Raw genomic sequence first — 16,604 nt, forward strand, 5'->3', positions numbered from 1 at the left:
AGCTCTGCAAGAAATTAGGTCAAGAGCTTTTCATACACATGATTTTTGTGTCAGTCATCAAAATCTTTGATGAAACATCTCTAAGAAATGCCAAGGTACTATACCCAGTGGCTTTCAAAAAGCCAGATTCTGTTTGCCTTTCTCATTTGAGTAATCCCATAGACTACACTGGTGAGTAAAGCAAGCAAGATTTGGCCCTTCAACTATATTTTAAAGCTCTAATGGACAAGATCACATCTTACAGAGTAGTAGTAAAAGTAACTACCAAAAAAAATTGTTTTTGACTGGCATGATGTGTATGTGACCACTTCTGCATTGTATTAATTCAGATCTGCATCTGAATTGTAGAAATCAAAACTAATTTGATTTAAATTCAGAAATTATGTCAAGGTTTCAGGGCTTCCTATCTGTAATTCTGACACCTTTTATTTGTAACGTTAGATAAAGAGTTGGGTAAAGAGCGATAAGGGCATCAGTATTAACTCGCCGCTTACAAAAAACTATCCTGAAATTTCAAGCAAGCTCAATTCAATTCTTAAGGATGAAAGAACAGACCTTATTTTATCTGGCAATACTTTACTGTAGCCTATAGTCTGTCAACATTAGTACTCTGACTAATGCTTTACAGTCTATCAGTGTACCACCCCTTAAGGCAAGAAAACTAGACTGTATCATGTCTGCAGTAACTTTTTCCCCCCAAGTGCTTCCATTTACAAGCTTAGTGCTGAATTTCACTTCTGTATCTGAAGATCCAATACATTAATTACTAAATATGGGGAGTAGGCATGTTACTCACCAACTAAGCAGAGTTATGTAAAGCAAGCATGTATATTTATCCTTTAATGCTAAATAAAAAATAAATAAAGACTTTCAATCCCTGTCCTGTTTTTTGAGATAGTATCCCACACATTTCTTGATTTATTGGGCTGACATCAGTACTAGGGCCCAAAACCCTAACCAATAGTTTAAACACAACTTCATTTCGAGGGAATCTCTTTTGTGGTTGGATCTATCATATATTCCTTTTACTTTTCTAGGCAACTAACATGTTGCAGAGCAGACTCCCCTCCCCCTCCACAAAAAGTAATTACTACTCTGTTTTCTCTGCTACCTACCGATGTCAGTAGTTTTCACAGTGGACTATAGACACTTTATGTGCCCCATCTAGTCAGGGGATGCTTCCGGTCAAACTAGTTTCTCTTCGCCAAGCTAACTAAACAGTACAAAGTGTCAACATTTTTCACGTACACAACTGCACATGACCATTGTGTTGCTGAATATGAGCAAAGACTTATGAAAACTTTTAATATGAATATACTGTACAAAGTAATACACACTCATAGCATTTACAAATTCAACGTACAAACCCCTATTCAGGAAGATATTTAAGCACCTACCTTTAAGCACATGGAGTTCTCCTTTTGAAATCAATGGTCCTACTATTGAGCTTAAAGTTCAGGGTGTGCTTACATATCTTCCTGAACAGGGTCCTTAGAGACCCTAAAATTGAACGTATTTCTGACTGCAATTAGTTATACTATAAAAATATATGCCACAGAACAAAACAGTTTTACATAAATGGTAATATCAGGTGACAAGTATGGTACATCTCAGAAATAATCAGTTAAGGAAACTGCCTTGAAATACGTAGCCTTTCACCTTCAGAACACTGGTTTCAATCGAATCCAATCTATCTTGAATGTAAATTGTCATCTAAGTACCATTGGGATGCCATTGTGAAAGAAGTTGAACTAATTACTTCTGACAGCATTTGTGGCCATATCACAAAAGAAACCATCACAATTGTCATCATTGTTGAAAGTCTGAGAAGAGATGCCATGAACTGCATGGACCTACAGTGGTTACCATTACACAGTCACAAGAAATATCTCCCTAGGGCTAGCATCCCTTGCAGTGTTATACCATAGAAGTAGCCCTACAGAACAATGTTGGTGCATGCTAAAATGGCAGTGCAAGGAGGCTTCTATTTATGCTGCTTGTACTGTACTTGGCTTGTCAGAGAATTCCATTTTCCGTGACTGCCAGTCTGCCCTCACCTTTTCCAAAATATTAAATCATGTCTAGTAACACAAAAATAAAATTGCCATCAGCCGAGCTTTGCATGCTACAATAGTAAATGAAAACAAGAAGTGATATCTACAGGCATAGACATGCCAAAATATACCAACCCATGCATAAACATGTATATAGCTATGTTATTGCAAAAACTGAATATGCAGCTCCCATACTCTGCATAAGTTTAGACATGATGTAGAATAATGCAATTTTGTATACATCTACACTCCTAACAGAACAGACTGTTTTTTTTTTTTATGAAAGGTTATCATTACCACAAAACAAGGGTTTTAAATCTGTGGTCAGCAGACTCTTGAGGGTCTGCAAACTACATCTAAGATTTCCAAAGGGGTCTGTACCACCATTCAAATGAAAAAAGGTTGAAAACCACTGTATCTATTGGGTTTCCAGGAAATGGGGCGGGTGAAGCCCGCCCCATGCTAACAGAACCCCCCCCAGCCTAAGGGGAGGTGCCACAGAGCCTCAGAAACCCACTAATTGCGGGGGACAACTAATAAAAGAACAGGGACAGGAGTGCGGTCAAAGGGTCATAAGAAGGGAGCCTGACGGGGACACCGAGCAGAGAACCCCGGACAGTTCAGAAAAAAGAGTTTTCTGGGGGGGAAAGAATTGTTAATGACCCTTTTACTGTCTGTGTAATGTAAAAGTAATAAGCTAAATTAAAGATTCCCAAATAAAAGACCGTTGCAAACTGACTTCCACTGTATCATGTTTAGCATTCTATGAAGATTTGAAGTTGCTTATTCAATTTATTAAATAACACAGATGTTTCACTATGAGGGAAAAAAGTACTGGAAATCTCTCCTGAGGCATGTCTAATGAGCCATTATGACAGCAATTAAACACTAACCCACTGGCAGCCTGTAACAACTGACATTGCTACAGTATGTTTCTTCATCTTCTCATTAATTATACAGGAGTTAAATCTGCAATGAAGTTTGATTAAATTGAAAATGTAATTGCTAATGGAAGAAAAACCCAGTGCTCATTTTTTCATTAAGAGTTGCCTTGCTAATGATTACACTTTAGCGGGGAATCTGAAAAAGATTTCTGATCAGATTTTGAGCCAGAAGGAGCTCCACTGAAGTTAGTGGAGGTATGCCGGCATAAACAATGAAAATGAGACAAGAATCAGGGCCTCTATTTCTATTCTTCTCACTCATTATTTGTATTACAGTTGCACCCCAAGATTGGCACCTCATTGTGGTACACAGTGTACAAACACATTAAATGACAGCAAAACAGAGGCAGAGGAAAGATGAGGCAACTTGCTCAAAGTAGTAATACTGAAAAGATTAATTTTCAAAAGAACCATCAGGAGAAATCCTAAAGCTGTGATCTGTAATGAGGAATAACCTCTCTGCATTTTTAAAGGGTTTGCAACCCGCTCTCTCTGCAATTTTTAAAGTCATCCTGTTTGTTAAATATGCTGAACTAAAGGCACTAACGCTCTTTTTCCACAGAACTGATATAGCGTGGACAGGAGCTGGACAGACTTCCCCAAATTGTGCCACCACAAGCTCTTTCCAGCACATTCACTTCTGTAAGTGAGAGAATAATTTCACAGACAGCCAACAACTGTAATAAAAAACTGTGGAGGTGGGTTTTTGTGATGCTGGCACCGTCCGCTGGGAAGTGGACCGAGATCACGAACTCTTTTTCCACAGGCCAATCACTATCAGAAGGTAAACATGTTGTTACTACCGTCATGAGTGCAATCTGAACCAGTGACCTAGTAGTTAAAAACTCTCAAATGCATTTTGTCCCCTCATTCATGTGAACTGATCACTAGGGAACACTATAAAGACCTCATGCATCACAAAACCCGTATAGTCAATTATATAACTCCCAGCTGCTGCCTGCCCTCACCTTTGCCTCGGCTCACTTCATAAAGCAACCCTCGTGGTTGAGTGGGCAACCAGTGGCCCAGCATTCATCTCCTCACTAGGCCCTGATCTGGCAAAAGGTTTCTAATAGCTGCAATCAGCAAATGCAGTCACCAGGCCACGCAGCTCAGATGCTAAGGATTCCTGTATTCGCTTTCCCAGGTGCAAGAATTAAGCCCATAAATTGTACTGAGTTTACCATTTTAAAAGTGTATCACTGGTTGTGACCTTACAGAAAAGGATGAGGTGAACAATAAAGACACACTGAAAACAGCAAGGGAATAATAAAGCAATCCATCCTTATTGTCTGCTGCTTGAATTATGACTGTACCTGCCATGCTGTAAGACACGAAGTGCACATGAGATGTCCACAAGGCTCAATCTTCACATCTTTATCATTCTCTGCACAGATTTTACACAGCTGGAAAGTGGAACCCATTTCACAGTACAATTCATATTGTTCCTGAAACAAGAGAAAGTCAAGGTCAGTGTCACTAGTATGATCAGTAAATTGTGAAATATGCTTAATACTACTTATGGCAAGCACATTATACTGGACTTCCCACCCGGCTTACCTTTCTTAGCCGTACATGGCACTATTGTAACATCTATTTGACAGCCATATGGAGATTACAGACAATCCAATTTTTTTTCTTCTTAAAAAATACATTTAATAGATCTGTTCTTCTAATGCCATTTCTATAAACATTACCAATAAAATAAAGTGTGTGTTTCTAAGTTATCTCACTATTAGAAATATATTCAAATTATAAAAAAGGAACAGTATTAACTCCATCATCAACTTTTAGGACAAGTTACTTTGGAAAATTTAGGGGGGAGGGGTCCAGAATCTAATAATAAGTATCATTAATAAAATCAAAAACATGAAAAAGCACTGGACTGCACAGCTCTGTTTCTGGCTCTCAGGTTTTATATGTGTAAGTAGCTTTGAGATTGCTTTAACTTCATCATTCCACAGCTTGGAGTTTGGGAAGCTGTGACCTGGCTTCTCCGTGTGATCAGCTATTACAGAGGGCTATGCCTTTCTCAATCATCATTTCAATGCCAAGGAAAGGATACTGCCTTACTTGCTTGTAATTTAGAAGAGTAAAATGAACAAGGGTCTGGAGGTCACAGTGGAGAATGAATAGGAGGTAAATTATGAGTCACAATAACAGTGATTTTTATATAGTTTATTTTTAGTGTGAATCTAGTGCTGGTGCAAACTGCTAGACTGACAGCTGCGAGGAACCAATTCTTTTATTTATGCACAGAACAGATATAGTACGGTCAACGGAAACATGAGCTTCCCCAATCTGCCCCAACCTATATACAGAGAGACATAAGAACATAAGAACAGTTTGCAGATGATACTAAACTGCTCAAGATAGTTAAGACCAAAGCAGATTGTGAAGAACTTCAAAAAGATCTCACAAAACTAAGTGATTGGGCAACAAAATGGCAAATGAAATTTAATGTGGATAAATGTAAAGTAATGCACATTGGAAAAAATAACCCCAACTATACATACAACATGATGGGGGCTAATTTAGCTACAACGAGTCAGGAAAAAGATCTTGGCGTCATCGTGGATAGTTCTCTGAAGATGTCCACGCAGTGTGCAGAGGTGGTCAAAAAAGCAAACAGGATGTTAGGAATCATTAAAAAGGGGATAGAGAATAAGACTGAGAATATATTATTGCCCTTATATAAATCCATGGTACGCCCACATCTCGAATACTGTGTACAGATGTGGTCTCCTCACCTCAAAAAAGATATTCTACCACTAGAAAAGGTTCAGAAAAGGGCAACTAAAATGATTAGGGGTTTAGAGAGGGTCCCATACGAGGAAAGATTAAAGAGGCTAGGACTCTTCAGCTTGGAAAAGGGAAGACTAAAGGGGGACATGATAGAGGTATATAAAATCATGAGTGATGTTGAGAAAGTGGATAAGGAAAAGTTATTTACTTATTCCCATAATACAAGAACTAGGGGTCACCAAATGAAATTAATAGGCAGCAGGTTTAAAACAAATAAAAGGAAGTTCTTCTTCACGCAGCGCACAGTCAACTTGTGGAACTCCTTACCTGAGGAGGTTGTGAAGGCTAGGACTATAACGATGTTTAAAAGGGGACTGGAGAAATTCATGGTGGTTAAGTCCATAAATGGCTATTAGCCAGGATGCGTAGGAATGGTGTCCCTAGCCTCTGTTCGTCAGAGGATGGAGATGGATGGCAGGAGAGAGATCACTTGATCATTGCCTGTTAGGTTCACTCCCTCTGGGGCACCTGGCATTGGCCACTGTCGGTAGACAGATACTGGGCTAGATGGACCTTTGGTCTGACCCGGTACGGCCTCTCTTATGTTCTTATGAGGGGCTACATGTGTTTGGTGTTACTCGTGTGTGTGTGGGGTTGTGTTCATTTGTCGTGGTAGCAAATGAGGGCTGTGTGCTGCACTAAGGGAGAGTGTGTGTCGTTTGGGTCATTTTGTGTGTTAATTCAGGTGATTCATGTCTACAGGTGTGCTGGGAGATGTGTTGATTGCCCTGGGAGGTTTCTGTTTAGTTGTGCAGGAAGCGAATGAGGGGTGTGTGCTGCAGTAAGGGGCTATTATGGGTCCTGGTTGTGTTGATTTGTGGCAAATAAAGGGGCATGCTGCAGTGAGGGGCTACTGTGTGTGGGGGGGGGTGCTGGGGGATTTTGTGTTGATTTGTGCAGGTGGGGTGTGTGCTGTGGGGAGGGGCTCTCTTATATAGAGGGATATGTTGTGTGGTTCTGTGGGTGGTTTTGGAGAACTATGGCAGTTGGGCCAGGTAATCCATCATTTGTACAGTCTTGCCCATACAACCAATGCAACTGTGGCATGTAAATTGGCTGTAAATTGAGCATGGTGATTGGTTGAGTTATCTCTGACATCACAGTGGTCTAGGACTCTCGGCATCGCATAGATACACACCTTACTGCAGCTGTACAAAGCCCATGGTGTAATACTTAAGGTCAAAAAAACCTGTGAAATTAAAAATTGGATGATAACAGACCACAAAGCCCACTGACGATTAAACCTGGTGATATGCTGAACAAAACACTCTCAACCATGCTGGTAGTGGTTTCCAGCGCTTCACACTGACTCAACGGACATTCTATTTTCAGAGTGATAAGACAGACAAGATAAGACAACCCTGGAATCTTTATATATAATAGATGAAACACAGATGTAGCAAAAGCTTCCAGGATTGAGAAAGGATTTGAAGGTTGGCAGGCAATTTACTTACACTGTGATACAGCTTTTAGTACTAAGGAAAGGAGGTTCACAAGTTTAGGAAAAATTGACTAAATTAAGGACCCAAGTCAGATGACAATAAGCAGATGGAATAAGGTACTGGGAAAAAGTAAAGAGCATGCCCCAGACTCTCAGCTGCCACCAGTATGCACCAAGCACAGTTGTGGTGCTTCCCCACAAATGAGCCATGAGCAGCAACTTGCTCCTGGAGCCAGTTCTACATCGCCTGTGTCATAGTTTCTAGCAACCCCAGCTGTGTTCTAAACTATACCAGTTAGGTATGCTTGAAGGGATCCCGGGTTCATGGACAACAGCAGCATTCCAGCCACATCCCCAGTACTGGAGAAGGTACTGGGAGGGTTCTAGAATAGAGCCAGCTATGCTGGATTTATGCCACCTAGGAATTCCTTCATACCAGGGGAATCAGCAGCAGTCAGTTAAAATCAGCTTTCCCATTGCCAGAGCCAAGCAATGCAGCTAGAATAAGAGGTGAGGATTTGTCCCTTTGACTTCAACATACATCAAGATTGATCTTTGGAGAAGAAGGGAACTATTCAGAAGAGCAGTAGGGGGTTCTTAAACAATCAAAAAGGGCAAGAATTTTGGGCCAGGTGGCCTTTTCCTGCATGTAAAAACATCCACATAGCCCTAGGCTTCATTCTTTCAACATTAGTATAAAGAACACAGGGAGAAGAAGGGTGCCAGCCTTCTGGAACTTTCCACACATTCCTCAGACAATCATTTTAGAAGGTCTCCTACTCAGGGATAGACATTTTAATAATGAGTTCCCACTAATCCTGTGTGTTGCAAATAACATTTTTCTTCCTGTAAATTCTGTAAACATGGTACACAAACAGCATTTAGAATTGTCATCTGGGCCTTCCTCTGCAGTCAACACAAGAATAATTAATCAAACATTGTATAAAGTTGTGTCTGGTCAATATAAAAGCTTTCCAGCTCTTCCCCAGAGACTATCCCAAAGTTTATAAAAGTCACTGTCAGGAAGATTCTCCTAATAACTAGCCTATAATCTTCCTTGCCTTCCAATTGTGTACCATGGTACAAAGTAGTATAATTCCCTTTCCTCTAGTTTCAAATGTCTGCAGACTGGGGTCATGCCACTGCTTAGACAAACTATACATATATTTAGATATTTTAAGTTTCCCAAATAAGTCATTCCCTTAAGCCTTTTAATAAAGTATTCTTTTCCCCTGAATTCCTTCCAGTTTGTACAGCACACACAGGGAAAAATAAGACGCACTAGGAAATGGTAACCTTCCGATAATACCCCATGTACTTTCTTTCTGCAAGCTCTATACAGTTGGATTTTCAGACTTCAAAGAGACTTCCAAGCCTTACTTTACTTCCCTGTCCCCACATCACTATTACAAAATATTCAACTTCATAACCCCTTCAGCACACAATGTAAGAAAATGTTTATCAAAAGCTGTGAAAGTTTCCCCCTCCCAAAACATGGTTAAAATCAAAACAACTTTAAAAAAAAGAGACATCTGCATTACCATTACCTTTAGATTTTAAGACTTGCCATCCAGTTCTTTCTCAAACCCCTTTTTGGTCAACCACATAATCTTAATAATTTTTATCTAATATTTTAATAAAAACTTATCACTGGCGGATAGGGCACCAAGCAAATATGGAACAGAATTTGTAACATGCAACATACCTGTGTAACTTTTATGTGATCATGTGGAGTAGGTTCACATAATCCTGTCAGATCAGGATTATAACTTCGTCCATCTGGGTACAGATAGCTGAATTACACAAATTATTATTAAGATTTATATTCCCACAATTTTCATGGTTAAAGTAAATCTATGAAATTCTGGATAGCCAATAAGAGAAATATCAGATATTGATTAAAATGCATCTTATCTCTCCTGAGCATACTCCCAATTTCTTTGAACAACTGACAATTGGTTAAACAGAATTTAACTATACTAAAATTATCCTTGGCACTATCTTAGGTCATCTTGCAACAGAATATGCTTAGTTGGGCCTGTATATCCACAGAGTCTCAGTGATCTCAAGACCATCTGCATAGTTCTAGTTGCTCAGTGTGATGCATGTAGCTGAGAATTCAGCACAATGGAACACAAATGATAGCAAGGGACGAATACTGTATCTATGTTTATATTTAAGTAAATAATGAACAGAAACTATATTTAGAGTGCATGGGCTTAAAACGAGAATAGCTAGGGATATTAAAATAGTAGGGTAAGGAAGAAAACTATTTTGATGTTAGTTAAGGTTCAGTTGAGTTTCATACCGAAAGCAGGGATTCGACCTCACTGAAAGTTACATTTTATAGTGACATGAGTTATTTAACACACACACACACACACACACACACACAAAATCAGTTTAATCTCTTCTGGGACCATATATTAAAATGGATAAATCATAATGATATCGCTTTGCCTGGGGCCACTAAATGGCTGAGTTAAGGTTGCCTGGGTCTCCTGACTGGGTATTTCCATACCTTAACATGTCTGGGTTTAAAACACTTGGATTTGGGATAATTACAACATTCCTGTAATGCACTCACCCTAAATGACTGATATGTACTCTCAACCTTAACTATTTTTCTGTTGTTCTTGTCTAGAAACGTTATAGTAGCAACAATATAACAAATCTTCTGTTTTACAAGACAGGAATCCTGATACTTTGCTCAGATAAAACCACTTAGCATTCAACATTTTAAATTATCCTTTTAATTGAATATTAATTGAATTAATTGGGTCTTCACAAACAAGGTCAGCTCCCAGACTGCTGCATTGGGCAGCACAGTATGCGGAAAAGGTAACCAGCCCTCTGTGGAGAAAGAGGTGGTTCGGGACTATTTAGAAAAACTGGATGAGCACAAGTCCATGGGGCCGGATGCGCTGCATCTGAGGGTGCTAAAGGAGTTGGCGGATGTGATTGCAGAGCCATTGGCCATTATCTTTGAAAATGCATGGCTATCGGGGGGGAGGTTCCGGATGACTGGAAAAAGGCTAATGTAGTGCCCATCTTTAAAAAAGGGAAGGAGGAGGATCCGGGGAACTACAGGCCAGTCAGCCTCACCTCAGTCCCTGGAAAAATCATGGAACAGGTCCTCAAGGAATCAATTCTGAAGCACTTAGAGGAGAGGAAAGTGATCAGGAACAGTCAGCATGGATTCACCAAGGGCAAGTCATGCCTGACTAACCTAATTGCCTTCTATGAGGAAATAACTGGGTCTGTGGATGAGGGGAAAGCAGTGGCTGTGTTATTCCTTGACTTTAGCAAAGCTTTTGATACGGTCTCCCACAGTATTCTTACCAGCAAGTTAAAGAAGTTAAATAGAAAGCTGGCTAGATCGTCGGGCTCAACGGGTAGTGATCAATGGCTCCATGTCTAGTTGGCAGCTGGTTTCAAGCGGAGTGCCCCAAGGCCGGTCCTGGGGCCGGTTTTGTTCAATATCTTCATTAATGATCTGGAGGAGGGCATGGACTGCACTCTCAGCAAGTTTGCAGATGACACTAAACTTGGAGGAGTAATAGATATGCTGGAGGGTAGGGATAGGATACAGAGGGACCTAGACAAATTAGAGGACTGGGCCAAAAGAAACCTGATGAGGATCAACAAGTACAAGTGCAGAGTCCTGCACTTAGGAAGGAAGAATCCCATGCACTGCTACAGACTAGGGACCGAATGGCTAGGAAGCAGTTCTGCAGAAAAGGACCTAGAGGTTACAGTGGACGAGAAGCTGGATATGAGTCAACAGTGTGCCCTTGTTGCCAAGAAGGCTAATGGCATTTTGGGCTGTATAAGTAGGGGCATTGCCAGCAGATCGAGGGACGAGATCATTCCCCTCTATTCGACATTGGTGAGGCCTCATCTGGAGTACTGTGTCCAGTTTTGGGCCCCACACTACAAGAAGGATGTGGAAAAATTGGAAAAAGTCCAGCGGAGGGCAACAAAAATGATTAGGGGACTGGAGCACATGACCTATGAGGAGAGGCTGAGGGAACTGGGATTGTTTAGTCTGCAGAAGAGAAGAATGAGGGGGGATTTGATAGCTGCTTTCAACTACCTGAAAGGGGGTTCCAAAGAAGATGGATCTAGACTGTTCTCAGTGGTACCAGATGACAGAACAAGGAGTAATGGTCTCAAGTTGCAGTGGGGGAGGTTTAGGTTGGATATTAGGAAAAACTTTTTCACTAGGAGGGTGGTAAATCACTGGAATGGGTTACCTAGGCAGGTGGTGGAATCTCTTTCCTTAGAGGTTTTTAAGGTCAGGCTTGAAAAAGCCCTGGCTGGGATGATTTAGTTGGGAATTGGTCCTGCTTTGAGCAAGGGGTTGAACTAGATGACCTCCTGAGATCCCTTCCAACCCTGATATTCTATGATTTTATGAAGTAGAGCAACAACCTCGGATTTACTTTTAAAAGTAATCCAAATGTGTAAACACACACACACACACACACACTCCAAGAGTGATACAGATGCCTATTTGTGGCACTCACCACATAGAATAGATGTACTCTTAGAAAAGTTACAATTTTGCACAGAACTTTTAAATTCCTGAGACTTTTATAAAAAGATCAAACTTCTCAGGGAATACCTCAGAAAACCTGAAGTTTGGTGCACGTGCGCGCGCACACACACACACACAAAATATTAAAAACCTGGGACTTTTTTTTACCTATAAGACATAGGCAAAGCTATCAAATATATTTAATATCCATTGTCCAGTATTACACAGGAGCAATTAGCAGAACTAACTGCATGATCAGCTTACACACTTGTGACTTCTATATTAAAGAAAATTTAAATTATAACTCCCCAATCTCATTTCCCCTGGAATTTATCTGCCATAAAATATGGTCAACTTTGGTTAAATGCATTACCTTGAAATAAGTGTCTTATAGATGAATGAAAGTAATAGTCATGGATTTCCAAATGACTACAAAACAGCCATATCATCCATTACTTCTAATACTTTAAAGCATCTTTTGAAGCTTTAAATTATGAATTAGCAAAGCAATACATCAATATTTTATAAAATGAAAGTTATCATTTGTACTCACAATCCCTCCCGGCTGCCATCAATTAGAGCTTGAAATAAAGGCTTGTTGTGAGGTATAGTCTGCAAAATGTTTCCATCACCAGTTACGTATCCAATGGCCCACTGCCCCAGTCGAGTGCAACTCAGTCTGAAAATGTAGCTGGAGGACAACGGGTTACAAAGTCAATTCTAATAAAAATGCTTGGCAAAACAAATGGAAAGGAAGGGTGGTCATGTAGTTAAGGCACTGGATTGGGACTCTGGGACTTAAAATTCACTTCAAAAAATCTTGATCAGCCCCAATATTTATATGGCCTATTCTATTCTGAAGTACTGTACTCAAAAGAGTTTCTCTGATAACATATATACAGCATGACTGAAATTCAGTCACTTTTGTGTAGAACAGGTAGCAGCCAGGAGTAAAAACCATGCACAGCACATTGCACAATAGAAGGGAATGGAAAATTATAGGCAAGAATGTGGGAGCAAATTCTTGCTCTTACTAAAATATATGGAATCTTCAATGTCAGACAGCAACTGTTTTTAATTGCTCAAACAGGAAAACCAGCCACAGAGAGGTGAACAGATTTGTAGTGTGAAATATCACTGCTGAAAGTTGTACCTCCTCCACAATAAATATAAAATGTGAAATCCTGGCCTCATTGAAGTTAATGACAAAACAGCCATTGACTTCAGTGAGGCCAAGATTTCACCGGAAGAGTAACTTGTTTCTATTTACTGGCTTTTGAACAAAAACTTCAGAATTGCCAGAACATTTTAAAGTGAACAAGCAATTTCATTTTATATCAGCTCTCTCTCTCTGGAAGGTTTAATATTTCACGTAAGTAACCTAACAAGTTCCCTAGTGATACTAATCAGAGAGAGAGAAGTTGGTCTTAAAATTAATTATATGTAACACGGAACATTAAAGCAGCTTTGGATAAGATTTTCTTTTGAAGTCTTCAGTTCAAGATTGGATGCCTTTCTGGAAGATATGCTTTAGCTAATCACTAGTTATTGGACACTTTAAAGGGAAAACAATTAAATTCTATGGCCTGTGTTCTACAGGAGGTCACACTAAATGATCTAATAATCCCTTTTGGCCTTAAAAATCTATGAATCTTTTAAAGACCATTTTTTTCCTTCATAACCACACAGTCATCATTTTTACTTCATTAATGATCAACTAAAACACACTACTCTGAAAATCATCATGACATCTTTATTTGGGTTTTATCATACATGCATGAGATCAGTATCAACTTGTTATCTAAACTGGTAAAGCAAGATTCCTTTACAGGCCAGGTAACAAGAGATCATTTAGGTTTTGTTAAAAGAGAAAATCCAATACTGGAAATTGTTTTCCAATACATTCCCCTCATCCTGCCAATTTTCAGGAGATTTCTTCGGTCAGACATAAGTGTACCCCTAAAGTGTTAGAAATCTAAACATTAGAACGTGAAAGGTGAGAAAAAGAAAGTGAAATCAGCTTAGGGTGACCATACCAGGGCCAGCTCCAATGTTTTTGCCGCCCCAAGCGGTGGCGGGGGGGGAGGGGGGAGAAAGGTGCGCACGCGGGCCCGAAAGGGAGTGACGGACCTGCCACCGAACTGCTGCCGAAGAGCTGGACATGCCACCCCTCTCCGCTGGCCGCCTCAAGCACCTGCTTGCTGTGCCGGTGCCTGGAGCTGGCCCTGGACCACATGTCTTGTTCTGGCTGGGACAGTCCTTTTTTTAAGCCCTATCCCGGCTGTCCTGACTCTTTGGGCAAAACTGGGCATGTGTCCCATTTGCTCATGCCAACTGGTGATCGGTTCAGAAGAGCAAACAGGACAAATGCCCAGTTTTGTCAAAAAAAGTGGTGCAGGGGGGTGAGTGGCAATGCCAGCTTTGCAGGGGTGGGAGGAGAGGCCGGGCTCAGGCAGGAGTTTGGCTCGAGCGAGCAGCGACACTAGTCCCAACACCATGCAAGGGGCAGGCAGGGCTCGGCAATGATGCCAGCAGAGGGGTGGAGGACGCAGGGCTCAAGGCAAGCGGCTCGGGCCAGCCCCACATGTGGGGGGGGGGGGGCTGGGCTAGTCCCATGAGGTGTCCCGTTTTTCCTTTGGGAAATATGGTCGCTCTAAACTAGTTAGAAAACAACTGAACAAGAATGAAGTGACTCATGTTTTTGCATCTGCCAAAACTGAGTGAAGGGAAAGCACAAATAGTACAAAGTATAAACAAAATTAGTGAAAGTTAGCTCAGCTGAATAAAACAGGTACAGTAACACAAGTTATTTAAAAATTACACACACACAAATTTGATCCTTTTTAACTTTGTCAATGTACAGCTCCTCTGATATCAGACAATTACTGATGAGGCAAGTATGCGCTTTTGACAACAACATATTGTAAGTAATACTGATTAAACTACAACAGTGGCGCTGGAACACTTTACAGTGGGGGTTCTGAAAGCTAGTGGTCCCCAAACTTTTTACTTTCCACCCGTCCATGCCCCCTCTCCCCAGAGCTGGGGCCAGGACCGGGTCATGGCTCCAGAAGGGTGGGGGGACGCAGACGGGTGAGGAGGGTGCAAAGTAAAAAGTTTTGGGAACCACTGGCTTTCAACACAAGTGGTCATTTTAAACCCCAGATGCATGATCAGTCATCCCCCATATTACTAACTCTCCTGATGTTATCGCAAGCCTCAAGATGTTGTTACTATTTATTTATATTACACAGATTCATTTGGTGTTTCTTAAAGTGAGGGGAATCTCAGCATTTTCTCAAAATAAGTTTCTAGCCCTTGAGGGTGCAAAGGAAAAAAAGCTTGAGGCCTCACTCTTGTTTTTTGAGCATTTGGGGTGGCAAAACTGCATCCCATTACAAAAAATAGGGCTTGAAGTTTGCTTCAGCTACAGTCTTTATATAGAAACTGTTATGTATTAGAGATCATACAGCTTTACTTTGACAAGGAAAAAAAGATGTTAGTTAATCAAGTTATGAATTCACTCCCCCAGAACCAGACAACAAATGGATGTGACCCAGGAATATGGATCCAGTAGAATTACTTAGCTTTAGAAACAGCAAGTTTATTTGTAAAGCAGTAATGAGTGAAACCTCTTACCTCCCAGGTTTGGTGCTGTATTTCTGTAACCTTGCTTTGACTTCATCATATGTTAGGAATGCCATATACCCAGGGTGTGTCACAGCTAAGAAGTTCCAGTTCCTTAAGATTGAACCCCAAGGCTAAAAAGAACACACAAATAATGAAATGATAAATCCAGTTAGATAATTATAAGTATGTGTTAGAATAAAAAACTCAAGACTGATGCAATATAGCTGTTTAAGGCCCTGATCCTTCAAAGACTTTCACATGTGCTTAACTTTATGCATTGTGAGGAGTTCTTCAAAGTCCTTCAATGTGTCAAGTTAAGCACTTGTGTAAGATCTTTGCAGGATCAGTATCTCAGGGTTCACTGATAATAACCTATGTAGTCCCAGTAAAGTTAAGTGTTATGACATAGTGTTCGCAGAATTGGGCCCCAAGATAGCATCAGAAGTCTCTCATGAAAGCTGCACAGTTTGTATGAACGCACAGCAAAGAAGCACGTTACAGCTTTACTTTTTCAGACAAGACGCTGCATTATTATACTAATAGACTAAGTCTAGTGAAGCACTGATTTTTGAACTGTCATCCTTTTTATTATTCTATACTTCTTGATCCTGTCAGTTGTCATACCAGCATTATGGCCAGGAAATGAGATGAACAGTGACAGTATTACTTTCAGGGTATTGATGAATTATCACTGCCACTTCACTTGAGTCACAATTACTTCAAAGAGCTAGCACTGAAGCACACCTGACCTGCCAGATTATTACCTCAATCAAAATAAAACATCTTTTATTCAGGTATTTCAGGTACCAACATAAAAATAGTGAGTGTTCAACAACCAACATTTTGAAAGACAGTAGTGCCTCTAAGTGGCTAAAGAATTTGTGGGGGTGGGTGGGTTAGGGCATGTCGAGGAACAGAATAGAAGAGGGAAATCGGGATGAGACAGTCTATTCAACTCTCTCTTATGCAAATTCCATTTACAGGTGACTTTTTTTTAGAAACATGCTGCTTATGCTAGAAAAGTGGGGATAAAATGTGTCAGTTATGAAGGTTTTTGGTAGCTTCTCTCTGTCAGAGTAACAATTCTTCAGGCGAGCTCTCCAGTTCACAAGTCAAACAGCTCTTAATCAAACTTATCCTCCCACTGTTTAAAACAACAGAACACAAACATTTTTATTTAGAACTTTTCA

General features: G+C 40.4%; 1 protein-coding gene across 5 annotated transcripts in view; it reads right to left on the bottom strand.

The window, feature by feature from the left end:
* The window catches only part of CBLB (Cbl proto-oncogene B), a 209,382-nt gene that overhangs the window by 69,831 nt on the left and 122,947 nt on the right, over positions 1 to 16,604 (bottom strand). For all 5 annotated transcript variants that reach the window (XM_045001837.1, XM_045001836.1, XM_045001839.1 and 2 more), the window contains 4 exons: positions 15,424 to 15,545; positions 12,338 to 12,475; positions 8,950 to 9,037; positions 4,315 to 4,446 (listed from right to left, as the gene is read on the bottom strand). In XM_045001837.1, the coding sequence (XP_044857772.1) occupies positions 4,315 to 4,446; positions 8,950 to 9,037; positions 12,338 to 12,475; positions 15,424 to 15,545 (480 nt within the window). The remainder of the gene's footprint in view (positions 1 to 4,314; positions 4,447 to 8,949; positions 9,038 to 12,337; positions 12,476 to 15,423; positions 15,546 to 16,604) is intronic.

Source organism: Mauremys mutica, chromosome 1, assembly GCF_020497125.1.
Source record: "Mauremys mutica isolate MM-2020 ecotype Southern chromosome 1, ASM2049712v1, whole genome shotgun sequence".
In the NCBI taxonomy this organism is placed as follows: Eukaryota; Metazoa; Chordata; order Testudines; family Geoemydidae; genus Mauremys; species Mauremys mutica.